Source organism: Haplochromis burtoni, unplaced genomic scaffold (assembly GCF_018398535.1).
Source record: "Haplochromis burtoni strain Fernald_Lab_line unplaced genomic scaffold, NCSU_Asbu1 Contig_401, whole genome shotgun sequence".
NCBI lineage: Eukaryota > Metazoa > Chordata > Actinopteri > Cichliformes > Cichlidae > Haplochromis > Haplochromis burtoni.
Genome location: NW_024582762.1, coordinates 2499 through 19178, shown reverse-complemented (window position 1 = coordinate 19178; position 16680 = coordinate 2499). Strand labels below are relative to the sequence as shown.

Here is a 16680-nt window from a genome sequence, read left to right as displayed (position 1 = left end):
AGAGCAATTAATGAGTGTACTATGGCTGGAATACTCTGAGCTTCCACTAGCAAAGCATGTGGATGTTAGTTAACATATTTAGCATGCTGTGTCATATTAAGTTGTTCTAGGCCCGTTATATTGTAGTTGTTAAGGATGAGTGTCATTCACCTTCTTGTTAAATTAGCAAACATGACACCAAGTGGACAGTGATTTGAAGACCAACTGTGACAACACAGAGTATGCACAGTGATACTCTGCTCATTGTAACTAATAAAAACTTCTGACATGATCTACAAATTGTTAATACTGTAGTTTTGCGAAGGTACTTTAAATCTTTTTTGCAGAGGCTGAGTTTGATTGATTGGGGCCGGATAGTGAGGACACTTTTGATCCAGGAGCAGGAGGCAGGGGAAGCTGAAGGTGGTCCAGTTTGGGACGATCTTCAGAAAAAACAGAAAATTTGTTCAGGGAACAAAAGGTTGTTTGGAAATAATTTTTAAGCTATGTTTTTCTTAACCTTATGGGACAAGTAAATACAAATTGAAGATTGTTTATATAGCACCAAATCACAACAATTGCTTCAAGGTGCTTTATACTGTAAGTTAAAGACCCTACAATAATATAGAGAATACCCCCTATGAGCATCCAGTTGGCGACAGTGGGAAGGAAAAACTCTCATTAACATCAAGAAACCTCCAGCATAACCAGGCTAAGGGAGGGGTGGCCATTTGCTGCAACCAATTTAAGATTAGGGTATAGAGGACAAAAGACACACTGTGCAAGAGACCCAGAGATGAATAATAACCAAAGATTAAATGCAGAGTCGTGTATAAACACAGAGAAACTATGTGATGTTGTACACTGACAGACATGAACAAAATTTTTTTTTAAAACAACATTTAATTAAATTTAGTTGGAATAAATTTTCATAATCTTAACATCATGGTTTTGTTACTGAGTCTGCTGACGTGATTTGTTACTTTAACAAATTACACCAATTACTTTGTTCTGTCTTTTTGTTCAGCTCCTCGTTAACACACAGATGTCACCAGAAAATCACATAGCAGCAACTCATTGCATTTGGGCATACAGACATCAAGTCAGTCAAGTCAGAATCAGAATGGGGAAGAAAGGAGATTTCAGTGACTCTGAACATGGCATGGTTATTGACACCAGACAGACTGGTCTGAGCATTTCAGAAATTGCTGATCTGCTGGGAACACAACCACCTCTAGGGTTTACAGTGAATGGTCTGAAAAATGGGAAAAAATTGAGTGGGCAGTTCTCTGGGTGAAAATGCCTTGTAGGGTTCAGGGGAGAAGGACTGTGTTGCTGTTTGCTGATAGGCAATGACGAATAAAATAACCATTCATTATGATGTTTGCAGAGGAGCAGCTCTGAAGAAACAAAACAGCGAACCTTGAAGCAACAAAAGGCCACACTGGGTGCCACTGCTGCCAGCTAAGAACAGAAAACTGAGGCAATAATTGCCACAAGCTCACCAAAATTAGACAACAGGAGACTGGAAAATTGTTTCCTGGTGTGATGAGTCTCAATTTCTGCTGGGACATACAGATGGTAGGCATGAATGAGCATCGATTAAACACCACAGGCTTATTGAGTTTTGTTGTTGAGCGTGTGTGCCCATCTTCTGATGGCTGCTTCCAGAAGGATAACACGCTGACACTGAAATAATCCATCCATCCATTCGCTACCGCTTATCCTTTTCAGGGTCGCGGGGGGCGCTGGAGCCTATCCCAGCTGTCATAGGGCGAAAGGCGGGGTACACCCTGGACAGGTCGCCAGTCTGTCGCAGGGCTAACACATAGGGACAGACAACCAATCACACTCAGATTCACTCGCACATTCACACCTAGTGGCAATTTGAATTATCCAATTAACCTATCCCCACAAGCTGCATGTCTTTGGACGGTGGGAGGAAGCCGGAGTACCCGGAGAGAACCCACGCAAACACGGGGAGAACATGCAAACTCCACACAGAAAGACCCCGGACTGATGGTGGAATTGAACTCAGGACCTTCTTGCTGTGCGGCAACAGTGCTAACCACCGTGCCTGAAATAATCTCAAACTGTTTTTTGAATATGACATTGAGTTTATTGCACTCAGGTGGCCTCATCAAATCTCAGTCCAACAGAACTTTGCGATGTGGTGGAACTGAAGATGGACGTGCAGCCAGCAGATGCTGTCATGTCAATATGAACCAAAATGTCTGAGAATGTTTCCAGACCCTTGTTGAATCTATACCACAAAGAATTAAAGCAGTTCTGAAAGCAAACGTGTGTCAAACCTAGTACTGGCAAGATGTACCCAACACTACAAGTATACCTGCCCGGTGAGTGTATACTGTCAATGGTGGATGCTCATATTAAACACAGACTAATTTTCAACATATGTCAAAAGTAATCTATGTGAGCCAAAAGCTTGGGTTTTACACTGCTCTAAATACACTTTCCAACATTTCTTTCTTTCTCCTATTGGCTCTGTATGATCTCAGTGAGAGCATATATCCTGTGCTCTCAAGATGAAGCACAGAAGCAAACAACCAACCAACCAACCTTTATTTGTCACATACACAATCATACAGAGTACAACATGTAGTGAAATGCTCGTGTCTGAGCTGCAGACAGGCTGCAGACGTAGCTGCGCCATTCCAGGGCTTGGTTTTTAGCATGGAGGCGTCTAGCCAGGACCCTTACTGGATACCAGGGTCTACCACAACCCTACTGATGGTTCAAACTGTTCTGTTTGTAAGGGGACAATCAGATGAATTTTGTCTCAAAGGTACAGGAAGGAAGTTGAAACAACCAATATGGCCAAATATAAAATAAAACACGTTTTTTTTAACCTGGAAAGGAAGTTTAACCGTTAAGGATTAACAAGTCTCTGCATGTCCTGAAGAAAGTCAGAACACAAAATACTCTCCAAAATGTGACATGACAAAGGAATCTTCAAAATAAGAATGTTTATTTCATCTTTCCCCTCCCAAAACACTGTGAAGAAACAAAACTTATAAAAAGGTCCAGCACCGGCCTGAATTTGCCGGCATGAGAACATCTGAAAACACAGAAAGAAAAAAAAAAAAAACATAGACATGCAAAGCACTCCATATCAAGTTGAATGCCCAATACGTATCTTACAAACGACATCCACTCACAAACAGAGAAACATAAAAAAAATTGAACATGAAAACACAAATGAAATGGCAAAAATGTTAGCAAACAAATAAATGCAAAAGAAAGAGTGGCTGGGAAATAGTGAACAATTAAGGAAATGATGAAACACTGGGACAAAAAAATAAGGCATGCACAGCTCCTTCTCATATCATTTATATATTTCATACATGTTTTATATGCACTGAGCAGGATCTGTTAGTGAAATCAAGTGGATCTGGGGCGACTAAAAGAGAAGATGCAGAGAGAAGATCCCCCTGTCCCCAAAATACCCCCAACAAACTTTGAAAATCATGAGCTAAATGCATACTGTCACACATTGCTGTTGAAGCTAACGCAAGGATTGGTATGAAGGATTGTGAATCACTCCCAAAACAAACAAACTGCTAAGAACATTTGCATGACTTTGTTAATATTCAAAGCACTGAGTGACTGACAGCTCCATCCAAAGCTCAGTGCTGCAAATGCACCGTGGAACCAATGAGGAGAAAATAAAGTAACTCTAAAACTGTTCATAGTTTGCAGCCACAGCGTTTTATTGTAAAGGCATCTGACACAACAGCTTTAAAAGTTCAAGTGGTGTTATAGCTTAACCTTAACTTCTGGAACATTTACCTCACAGCTGACCTTTTTGTGGAGAGTTCATATTAACATGGTAAACACTGCTAATCACAAAACCTCTCTTTTTTGGATACAGTATTGCCATGTCCACACCGTGGTTTGTGTTCAAGCGGACATGACACGCCATGTTTAGACTCTCACTCATTCATGTACTTGCGACAACTGAAGCAGAAAACAACTTTCAAAAACCTTGAAGACTTTGGAATGGACATAATAGAGAAGTTGTATCTTGGATCAGAGCAGAGAACGGCATCCAAACTGCATCAGTTTTCAAATACATTTACATGTAAGGAGAAATATGATGGTAAAGGGTGTGTGACTTTTAATATGTGGCTTAAAATACCATAAAGCTCCAGTAAACATGATTTAAAGATCAACTTTGAGTGTAACATTATTATTATTAAAGTTTTATAAATAACGTGAAATACACGAAAGACAAAAGAGGTCCTAAATTGGTTCCTAATTATGCATTAACAATATCTTTTCTAATTATGAACTAAATCGCTATTCATAAATCACAATTATAAAGATTCTCATTATTCATTTCCATTCTTGTGATAAAAAAAACAAACTTTTTTATTTATGTCCCAAAATATCAACAAACAAAAACATTACTTTATAAAGACACCTCTAGCGTGGAAAACTCAATAAATACAGACAACAAACAAGTCAATCTCTCAGCAGTAAGATCAGCACATATGGTGCCATCAGGAGACGTTTGTTCAGCATCCGTGATCCATCCGTCTGCTACAGAAGCGTTTACAGTACAGGACAGAGTTGACACAGTGGAGAAAAAAATGTGACCAGTGCTCCAACATCACCTTAGTGTGTGCGGATGAAAATGAGAACAGGAAATAAAAGGATAAAAAAAACAAACAAACAAACAAACAAACAAAAACAAAACAAAAACACAAAGAAAACCAGCTGCTTTGAAGTGTGCGCAAGGCAAGGGTGTCGATCAGTTAGTGCACTTTCCTTTTCCTTGTGCGGTATCGTCTTCTTCTCTGCTTGTACAGGTGCCGCAAGTTGATGAAGAGTCCTGTGGGGAGACGGTTTCTGTCAGTATGAAGCTCACAAACTCACTGGCATGTTTCTAGATTATAGATGACCCAAAGAATGGAGTGTCTCTGCAGACTAGGGAACTAAATATCGTGTTTCAAAGGCCTGCTTTAAATGTAACTAATAAACCAGAATGTCAGTGACGTAGCAGTTCATAAGACTCACAATCCATCGCAAAAAGGTGTGAAAGAATTTTACAACATCATCGATTAAGTCATTGATTAGCTGTATTGCACAAAGGCAATAAGCTAAGAAAACATAATTAAGCCATAATTATGTATATATAACTCAAAGTTATGTACAGTGGGGCAAAAAAGTATTTAGTCAGCCACCGATTGTGCAAGTTCCCCCACCTAAAATGATGACAGAGGTCAGTAATTTGCACCAGAGGTACACTTCAACTGTGAGAGACAGAATGTGAAAAAAAAATCCATGAATCCACATGGTAGGATTTGTAAAGAATTTATTCGTAAATCAGGGTGGAAAATAAGTATTTGGTCAATAACAAAAATACAACTCAATACTTTGTAACATAACCTTTGTTGGCAATAACAGAGGTCAAACGTTTACTATAGGTCTTTACCAGGTTTGCACACACAGTAGCTGGTATTTTGGCCCATTCCTCCATGCAGATCTTCTCGAGAGCAGTGATGTTTTGGGGCTGTCGCCGAGCAACACGGACTTTCAACTCCCGCCACAGATTTTCTATGGGGTTGAGGTCTGGAGACTGGCTAGGCCACTCCAGGACTTTCAAATGCTTCTTACGGAGCCACTCCTTTGTTGCCCGGGCGGTGTGTTTTGGATCATTGTCATGTTGGAAGACCCAGCCTCGTTTCATCTTCAAAGTTCTCACTGATGGAAGGAGGTTTTGGCTCAAAATCTCACGATACATGGCCCCATTCATTCTGTCCTTAACACGGATCAGTCGTCCTGTCCCCTTGGCAGAAAAACAGCCCCATAGCATGATGTTTCCACCCCCATGCTTCACAGTAGGTATGGTGTTCTTGGGATGCAACTCAGTATTCTTCTTCCTCCAAACACGACGAGTTGAGTTTATACCAAAAAGTTCTACTTTGGTTTCATCTGACCACATGACATTCTCCCAATCCTCTGCTGTATCATCCATGTGCTCTCTGGCAAACTTCAGACGGGCCTGGACATGCACTGGCTTCAGCAGCGGGACACGTCTGGCACTGCGGGATTTGATTCCCTGCCGTTGTAGTGTGTTACTGATGGTGACCTTTGTTACTTTGGTCCCAGCTCTCTGCAGGTCATTCACCAGGTCCCCCCGTGTGGTTCTGGGATCTTTGCTCACCGTTCTCATGATCATTTTGACCCCACGGGATGAGATCTTGCGTGGAGCCCCAGATCGAGGGAGATTATCAGTGGTCTTGTATGTCTTCCATTTTCTGATGATTGCTCCCACAGTTGATTTTTTCACACCAAGCTGCTTGCCTATTGTAGATTCACTCTTCCCAGTCTGGTGCAGGTCTACAATACTTTTCCTGGTGTCCTTCGAAAGCTCTTTGGTCTTGGCCATGGCGGAGTTTGGAGTCTGACTGTTTGAGGCTGTGGACAGGTGTCTTTTATACAGAGATGAGTTCAAACAGGTGCCATTCATACAGGTAACGAGTGGGGGACAGAAAAGCTTCTTACAGAAGACGTTACAGGTCTGTGAGAGCCAGAGATTTTCCTTGTTTGAGGTGACCAAATACTTATTTTCCACCCTAATTTACGAATAAATTCTTTACAAATCCTACCATGTGATTCATGGATTTTTTTTTCACATTCTGTCTCTCACAGTTGGAGTGTACCTCTGGTGCAAATTACTGACCTCTGTCATCATTTTAAGTGGGGGAACTTGCACAATCGGTGGCTGACTAAATACTTTTTTGTGTTGTGTGTTAATAAAAGATCTTCCTGATTAAATATATATATATATATATATATATATATATATAACACTTGTCGCTAGTTATCCTAAATATATATACATGTTCTGACTGAGAGATCAAATTAAACGTACAGCTCTGCTATCACTTCCAACATAAATGAAGACAGGAAAACTAAACAGCAGTGACGTTTGTAGGGTTACTGAAGTTGGGCTAGCTGGTATATAATGATGTGCTACGTGAGCTAGCTACACAGCTATGTTAGCATAAACACAGTGAAGCTGGAGGATGAACGCTAACTTTTTCCACTCGATAAAAGTTAACGTGAGGGTTCCTGATGGTTAGGGACAAATGCAATCGCATGGCAGGATGCTGTAAACGGACCAAACTTCAGTCAGGAGAACAACTAAGATAATCCATCCACAATACGAGGTTAGTCATTAATATACTGCAATAACATGGGAACAGCAGAATTCAACATTAATGAATCAATGGTACGGAAGTGGAGGAAGCACGGTTTTTGGCTTTCCTCATACTCCAAAACGTGCTTCATGTCTTCGCTATTACTGTCACCCGGCATAATTTGCAGATGATACTGCTTGCAGCCGCTGTGATGCTGTCGACCCAAATAGGCGCAGCTTGATGACACCATCAACATGCGCGGTACAGCGGAAAATCAAAATCACTACCGTTGGCCAAATTCATACTGTTTCCACCGTGTACCGTTTATACCGCCCACCCCTAATGGGAGTAACTTGGGATTACAGCATCTTGCCCAAAGATACTTTGGCATGCGGACTGGAAGTAAAAATGAATCAGATTTGATGGTGGTACGTGATGGTGGTAAATTCACTTACCCAGAAACATGAAAACCAGGTAGAGCTGCAAAGTGTAGGAGAAGCTTAAAGAGTTTCCCAACATCTCGGGGAGAGGCAGGCTGAACAGACGGGTCTCATCAAAGATGGGCAGGGATTGGATCACAGCCACGGCTAGATGCAAAAAAACAAAACAAAAAAAAAGAAGCAAAGAATGACACACCATCAGTAATGACTACCCACAACTGACACCAACACTTGCTTGCCAACCACAAAATCACCAACCTTCAGCTATGACTCCCAGCGGGTAAAGAGGAATCCAGATGGTGTACCGCAGCCACGTTAGCATCTTCCACTCTGTGCTGATGCAGGCCAGCATGTAGTATGGGTATCTGATGTAGAGGAGGTTGGGCTAATGTTAGAACGAGCGACATATCCTCAACAGGAGAGAGGAGGAAGGCTATTTGAGTTAACCTGAAGATCTCGATGGTGCTCCACAGGTAGAAGACGAAGAAGACAACAGGCTTGTTCTGCATCTCGTCGAGGCTGCCAAAGACGACGAACAAAATAACATTCCTCCCCGCAACCTGCAGGCACAATTAAAGGCCAGATAAAGCTGACTGTCATAAAAACACAGGCCTGCAGACTGGAGCTCTGTGTTAGAGCTCTTTAGTTTTACTATTTTACTTCAAGGTATATGATAAATTATTAAATAAATAAATCATTCTGTGGTGCCATGAGACTCTCTAGGTAAAATAAATTGCACATGTGATGCGTGTGAATACTGACTACCTGCCATTTTCAATAATGTTGTGCACATGTGCATGAGCTTTCAATTTTGTAGTTAAGACGAATAAAAAAAAATAAAACACTAACAGGGGGCAAAATGTGTCGCTGGATGTTACCTGTATCATAGCTGGAAAAGCTCCAGTTTTAACCAGACCCAACAAAGGATTAATGACCTCGAGCACGGCCATCATCTGACAGAAATACATGATATCAGCTGTGGTGTGGAAGGTATCATAGAACGAGTCTGTGTGGGGCGAGAGAGAAACAAAAACAGGACATGATTAAGCGAGCACGCTGCCCGAGCCACTATCCATAACCATGATCATTTGCAAAACAAATCCTTGCTGTGTAGTTGTGTTCCTGTTTCAATTCAAATGAGCTTATCTGTGAATAGCTCCTCACAAACAAAACCACAGACCTCTCTCCCTGCAGTCTCTGGACCCCCTGTCTGTTTTATTTTCCTGTCGATTGTGTTTGTTTCTTTTCAGTTTACACACAAACACATGCACACACGCACACAGCCACCATAAACTATTTCACCTGGTTTGGTGTAAATGAAAGTGACAGCAGGTGCAGTGTAGAGGTTGGTCTCCAGCACAGTCTCAAGAGTATGGAAGACATAACAGGAGATGGAGTGTTACATAAAAAGAGCTGGGTGGGAAGTCTAGCTTCTGCAGGCCACTGGTGCGAATGTCTCTGACCAAACAATCAGAAATAGACTTCACGCGGGAGGCCTGAGGACCTAATGTCCTTCAGTGCTCACAGCCCAGTACCATGCAGCTTGAATGGTTTACAATACCTAACTGATATCCCAGAAGTTTAACTGACTTCATATTATACTTGTTAAGGAAAATGTTATAAAACACTTCTTCAGTAAAGACTCAGAGAAGAGAAACACACAGAACTTCTTGCTAGCAAGGGCAGCCTCCAGACAGAGAGACTCGCGCTGAGCACTGCCCCGGTCTTTATTTTATACTTCAGTGTTGTGTGTGTGTGTGTGTGTGTGTGTGTGTGTGTGTGTGGGTTCAGAATGTGGTCCCATAAACAACTTCTCTCGAAGTCCAGCAGTTCATCAAACCAAAAAGCACTTAGACTAAAACAGATATAGCGACGTTAATCCTACCGTAAAACAATAAGACAAGGTATGACCTCTCTCATGCTCCCAGGATGTGGGTGTGCACATCAAGCCTTTTGCAGCCTGCTAGAGATCACACATCCTGTCACTACACAATTGATTATATGCCTCTAAGTATACATGGTTGAATATTTCCTAATACAAATAACTACATGCAGTATTCTACCATATGCAAACTTATATCACTAAAAGATTATACTGACTACTAAATACAATTTTCCATTGACAATACTGAGTGCTCACTTCACTTTTTGAGCAGTGTATTATGCTGCAGGCCAAAAGGTCCAACGTTTCTAAGAGGTGAAGAAGAGCTGTTGGCTCTTCTGGCGTATTTAAGGTTAAATTAATGCACAAAAGAACCTCAAGATGAATGAGATGGTTTGAAGTTCAGCACTTTGGCTAGACAAACATGGCAGAGACAGACTAACTGGATTGAATGTGTACTCTGTGATAATACAATGGTAGTAAACATCTGGCATCACAGAAAACTGTGCTATATTAGCTGTGTTTTGATTAAGGTATCATGTTATATTATTGGGAATGCCAAATGCTACAGTGGAGAAAACTTTTGATATCACTCATGACTGGAATATGTTACTATTAACCATAGCAGGCCACTGTAAAAAAGTCAATTAAATTTTATAGAGGAAAATCGCCAAAACTTTAACAATACCTATGAATGACTTGCCACATTCAGAATAGAGATATGCAATAATAAACATTGGTCCACGTGATTTAGGTTCTCACTTGAAATAGTAAGTTATTAAATGTAGAATATAATTGACAGGGACATGTGATAGGATGTGGTACTGCAAAAGAACAAGAGCAAAGTAAATAAAGAAAATATTGTGTTTAGTTTGGATAAATTCAAATTAAAATGTACCATTACACTCAGAGGATCAATATGAAATAAAACATATGCAAAATTTGTATGAAGTACATGACTGATAACTGTTCTGTCCTGAGCTTTTGTTTCTATAGCACCCACTGGTGGTGGTCAGAGGGCCCGGTGGCGCCAGTGTCCGGCAGCCTCGCCTCTGTCAGTGCGCCCCAGGGTGGCTGTGGCTACAATGTAGCTTGCTATCACCAGTGTGTGAATGTGTGCGTGAATGGGTGGATGACTGGATATGTAAAGCGCTTTGGGGTCCTTAGGGACTAGAAAAGCGCTATATAAATACAGGCCATTTACCATTTATTTATTTACCACTTGACCACACCAACAGTTTTCACACCAAAGGAGGGTAATTGCGAATATTTGTGGGAGGAATATTACTAAAAGTGGGAAAGCTAAGCCCTGAGGGGGATGATAACGCCATAACTTTTACTTATGATAAAAATTCTTCAAATTTTGATAACAAGCATAAAATTTTCCAAAACAAGGCTGGAGCAACAGAGAGAAGATTTCTGATACTTTCTGAGATATGATGTCACTAACCTTCTCTTTTAAGTGTCTAGCTCCGACGAATTGACACATGGGAGTGTGTCAAAAAGGGGGAAGTTGAGTCCGAACATCAAACAATGGTTTTATGAACATCTTATGACTTTATTTGTGTGTTTAATAATTTAGCTATGGTAAAACTTAAGCATATAATGTGTTAGACTTAGAAATGGTTCATTAATTTTTGATTTCTTTTACACACACATAGATTATGATTAGAATAAGTCCCTGGGTCAGAGAGTCCTGAACATAATATTTTAAACCAAATTTGAATCATTAGAACAACAATGGATAACAATATTAGATTATCAAGGCTAGGGAGAGAGGTGTTTTGGTTTTCTGTCTCTTGCAGAGAAAGGAACAGACACCAGACGGGGACACGGAGATATGAGGACCCTTCACAGCAGAGACAGATGTAGGGACTGCCGAGACAGCAACTGGGGTCAAGTGTCATGGCGTTTGGGCTCCTGGAGAACATGGATCCCACAAACACAGCAATAACCATGAAGGGGTTGGCGAAAACCAGGAACACCAGACCAACGAGGTTCGAGAGGCTCTTGGCAAAAAGGGGGACACGGCGGTGATCCCAAAACACACAGATCTTTGTTTGAAATCGGGGCAGAATAATCCCCAGAACTGTGCAATGACTAAAGGGTGGTCTAACCCCGGAGGTCGAAGAAAGAAGCTGAGAATCACCCAACTGGAAGACACTGGTAGCTGCAGCAATAAAAATAAAGGTTAAAAGCTCCTTAGACAGAGGTTCTAGTCTAAGTACATTTGAAAGGTATAAGGGGGGCATTAAAATGGGAGTGGAAAACTGGAACACCAAAATAAAGCTGTGGGAAAATTGGGGAGTGATGGGAGTGTCATCTGTAACTGCTGTTATGGTCGTAAATCTAACTTTGCTTGCATCTGAACTGCGTGAACACAGAGGTCATCCCACATATGGTCCACCCGTTAAAGGGGGACAGAGGGCCTCAGGACCAAGAAGAACTGGACCTTGCAATGCTGGAGTGTATGTTGTAAGTGATCTCTTTGAAGAAAAGAGATCAAAGGGGGAATTGTGATATTATTCTGTTATCATATGTTACCTTATATATGTAATCAAAGTAGTTGAATTATGATAACAGCTGTAGGACATATATTATCCTTTAGTTTAGATGGTGTGCTGTGTATGTAGTTTAGTCCTCATTATACTTTTGGGTTAAAAGAACATAATCATTTTTGTAGTTCATTAGATAAGTGTGCATCACTCTGTATCCTTGATCTGCTGTGAATGTATTACACTGTTTTCTTGACATGCTTTATTGTTGAATCATAAAAAGAAGGTTGTAAGCAGGAGACTCTGTGTCTAAGATAGGGGAGATAGACCACATTCCATACCCCCACCTTACAGAGAGCAGAGAAACAACTGCCGAGGTCATAACTTAGGCGCCGTAAGAGAGAAAGAATGTTAATGTTTGGGCTTTTACGACTAGGTGGGGGCCACTAGCGGCTATAAGAAGCTGAGTAACACGTCACCATTTTGAGACTTGCTGTGACCCTCTTCAGGCAGGTCTCCCCATCATGATGGTTCTAATGCTCATAAGTGTTGAATTGTATGGAAATAAATGATTGTTGATTGAGCATTTATACACCGAGTATTGTCCTTCCTTCAGCCCAAAGATTCAAAGAATTGGGAGATTTCAACAAACACATATATATATCTGTAGATATATATATATATATATATATATATATATATATATATGTGTGTATACACATAAATTTATCATATCACACTATATTATCCAATATTATATTACATTATATTATATTATGTTACATTATATCCTCTTTAACTATAGATATATAATATTAATATATTATATATATATATATAATATAATATATATTATAATTTTTGTATATAGTAGGTAGTGAGTATAGTTAGTATGGTTGATATATAGGGATGAAGGTAGGGATAGGGTGATTGGTAAAAGGGTGGATTAGTAGTAACGAGGATATGAATAAGCAGCGTGAATTTATATATCTATCTATCAGGAAAAAGCACTTTGTAGCTTATCTGTCCAGCAGAAAAAGGGTTCATTCAAAATATAGTAGTTACTGGATGTAACTTCAGTTCTATGCATCTACTATGCTCATACTGGTAAGTGTTTAAGTTAATAGTCAGATTCTCTTTTATAGAGTTCCTTATAACTCTTCCTTTTGGGGGCTTCTTCACTCACTCACCTCTTTTCACCCTCTGTGTTTGTACACCACTTTAATTATTACTTATTATTCAGCTCTGTTTCTCTCAGCAGCTGGCTGCCACTCCCTGAGCCTGATACTGTTGGAGCTTCCTTCCTGATAAAAGGAAGATTTTCCTTCCTACTGTCTTCAAAGTGATTTTGGTCATAGGGGACTGTCTGATTGTTGTGGTTTTCTCTGCATCATTGTATGGTCTTTACTAGGGATTGGTATCAAGAGTAATTAGATTCCTTAAAATTCCCTTAAAATAGTCCGCTTTGCCTTTGTCTATGGGTCACACTTATTGTTTGCACTTGCTGAAATCAACTGGTTTTGGTACCTGTGTCAGAGAAGGAAAATAGTGGCACAGTCTACAGCATGGATATAGGCATTTTATTTATATTCTATTCTATACACAAAAAGACCAGAGCGCGATGCTAAAGTGCAAATTGCATGCAGGACAGAAACAACAGCATTATGCTGGTAGCACAACTTTGGCTCTTTGCAAGCACTTGCACAGACAGCATGCTAATGCTAAGCTAGCCAAGAACCCAGGGTAAAAACTGAGTGAATGCTCACACCAGCCCGGCAGCCAGACCCTAAACTTCAACAGGTAACAAACCGATGAGCAGCCAGGCTTTGTTTCTACCTGTTCATTGTTCTACAGTAGAATCACCATGGCGATCGATTTAAAGCCTCTTTGCGCTGGTTTTCATCTTTGCTTTGTGCCGTCGGCTTTGTGTTCATACCTAAATACTAAGTGAAAGATCCTGTGTGTCCTGATTAGGATAGGGATTTGTGTTGGTGCATGGGACTGTAGCCTATAGGCTTATATTGTTAAATTGTAATGATGAGACAATGTGTTTAAAGTCATTTTATAGAGAAACAGGAAAATAATAAAATGAGTAGTAAAACAAATTAGTTTTTCCTCTTGGGAGTAATTAAGTAAAGTACTGCATTACTTTTAAGAAAAGTGTGTAATACATTACTTTTTTGAATAACGACCCCAAAAAGGCATTTCCAAAAAAATGCCTGCCTTTCCATGCTTCAAGACATTTGTTTTCTCTTTACAAACCTTGACCAAGAATGAAGAGGCGGACAGTCATGTTGACAAAGACCCAGGAGTATCCCAGGAACTGCACGAGGTTGTACATGAACAAGTAGCTTTTCTTCAGACCCAGGTATGCTGTGGAAACAAGAGAGAAAATGACTAAAATCAATTAATCTGCAGAATTTAATCTAAAGGACAGCAAACACAGGTGATATAGGATATCTGAGTTTCAGGTTGTTTGAAGGTGAAGAACTCTGTGAAACTCACGGTCATTACGAACTCTTGACTCCACACTTATCTTGTTTAGCTTCTCCTCCTAAAAGAACAACAAATGAATTACAATTAGTCACATTTCTCATCAGTTCCAAAGCAGCTAGGTGATGAATTTAGTACGTTGAAAAGAAATGTATTTATTTTTTATTGGGAATGCAAAAAGTTATTGTGGCTCTGTAATTGATAGCTGTAGTACATGTTGATGGTGTGAATGTCCCAGAGAGTTCAAGACACGACTCCCTTAATTATAAAACACTTTTACAGATAAAAACATTTCACTGGATAATCATATTAAATTTTAGCAGCATGTCCAGAACAACTGATTTAGTCTTTCAGCAGTCTTAATAGCCAAGTAGGAAGGAGCATTGACATGAAGTTTACGTTCAAATTACACATGTGCAAAGCTGAACCTTGCCAGATCACAATAAGTTATGTAATATTATGCGAGTTGGCTCTTGCATGACTAACTTTGAAAAGGACCTGCGATAAAATGTAAAATGTCCCCCAAACAAAACTATTTTAATCCCACAAAACCTGTTTGCAACTACAAAGACTACATTTTCTAGTCCTTTGACTTCCCATCAGACACAGTGTTCATGTTAGCAACCAAAAGTCTTTTCTGTGGTACACATTTTACTCTCAGTCCTCAGAGTGAGTGGAATCATTGTCGTTTTGCCTTAGCCTGAAGCTCCATCTCGGCGTCCGACTCATCCAGCCATCGGTCGAAGTCTGGGGCCAGAAACAGAGGCTTTTTCTCCTGCAGCGTCAGCCGGTCCCACCAGCGCTCCTCCTTCTTCTTGATTTTGATGTCAACCTGACGCTCAGTGGATTTGTGCTTGATCTGGAAACAGAGTATTAAATCAAGCCTAAATAACATGACATATTGTTTAACCTGTGTGTGTGTTGAAATAAAACCTACAGCTATTTGTTGGAAATTAAGTCAGTTTTTCAGTTAGTGTCCATGTCAAATTCACTCACACTAAAACTGGAGAATGACAGGAACATTATTAGCACAATGTCATAACCTTAGCAGGAAAAAACACCCCAATCAATTCCTGAAAACTTTAAAAAAATGAGACAGCAGTACCTCGGGTCTAACAGGTTCCAGGAACTCCAACTTGAACTCGTATTCATTATCTCCCTTAGCTCCATGACCCTGTGCTGTGGTACAAGGTTTTTTTTAAACAGTAAAGTAAGCAAAGTGAGTACAAATTTTATTTGTAGAGAACCTTTCACTAAAAAAAATGCTAAAGCATTAAGACAAAAAGACAAAACTGTCTAAGTATATTGTGGTTATGCATCATTCTGTAGTTCATTCTTATTTAATCTTCATTTTCTTGTTCTTAAATGCACAAAAACGAAGTACCAACCTCTGAACTGAAGTGTGTTGTGTTCTTGCAGGTTGATATTGACATTCTGAAAAACACAAAAGCCGCCATCACAACCCAAAAGTGGACAAACCATTGAGGTAGAAATGATACAATAGGTTCAGTGATATTCTCTGTTGAAAGAAAAAAGAATCCTCATATAGCCCACAACACAAATTTATAACAATACTTCAAATACTTCGCTCACACTACGATATTATTGTAATTTTTAACATTCTGTGATGCAAAAGTATTGCAAAACATTAACGTCATCATTTTTTTCCAACTTCAAATGATGTCCTCAAAGTTAAAACTTTGTCAATATCTGTTTTCAGTTCTTGTCACTAAAACATTCCATGAATGTTTCCATTAGATGGAGTCAGTCTGATGTTAGTGTGTGATTTAATGGGGTCCAGATGGTAAATACACGCAGTCTGTTTCAGAAATTAACTGTGATAGATCAGTGAAAACCACATATCTGTTGACTCATTCAGACTGACGAAAACATGCTTGCAATTGATCTGCATTTACAAATCAGCCAAATAAATGTTTGCAAACCTTTGACGATCGATCTGAGGCTACGTTCACACTGCAGGTCTTAATGCTTAATTCCGATTTTTTGATCAAATCCGATTTTTTTGTCTGCTCGTTCACACTACATGCGACAGCAAACGCGCTCTAGTGTGAACGCTCAAAGCGGCCCGCATGCGCAAAAGAAGACGTCACACACAACGCGCTCTGTTTAGACCCAGAGCAAACAATATTGTTTGACTGATGGCCCTTAATATAAAGACTTCGGACTTCGCGTTTCCCAATTTTTGCTTTAAGTTATTTTGT

General features: G+C 40.0%; 1 protein-coding gene across 1 annotated transcript; it reads right to left on the bottom strand.

Annotated features, from left to right (window-relative positions):
- Window positions 1–2951: 2951 nt before the first annotated feature.
- LOC102309270 (very-long-chain (3R)-3-hydroxyacyl-CoA dehydratase) lies at window positions 2952–15892 on the bottom strand (the record flags this gene model as incomplete). The annotated part of the gene is given in 10 exon segments (XM_042212933.1): window positions 2952–4834; window positions 7604–7735; window positions 7847–7953; window positions 8036–8148; window positions 8467–8594; window positions 14228–14338; window positions 14471–14519; window positions 15153–15317; window positions 15564–15637; window positions 15847–15892. Coding segments are annotated over 10 exon segments (1002 nt in total), but the record flags the coding sequence as incomplete, so codon positions are not given.
- Window positions 15893–16680: the final 788 nt, after the last annotated feature.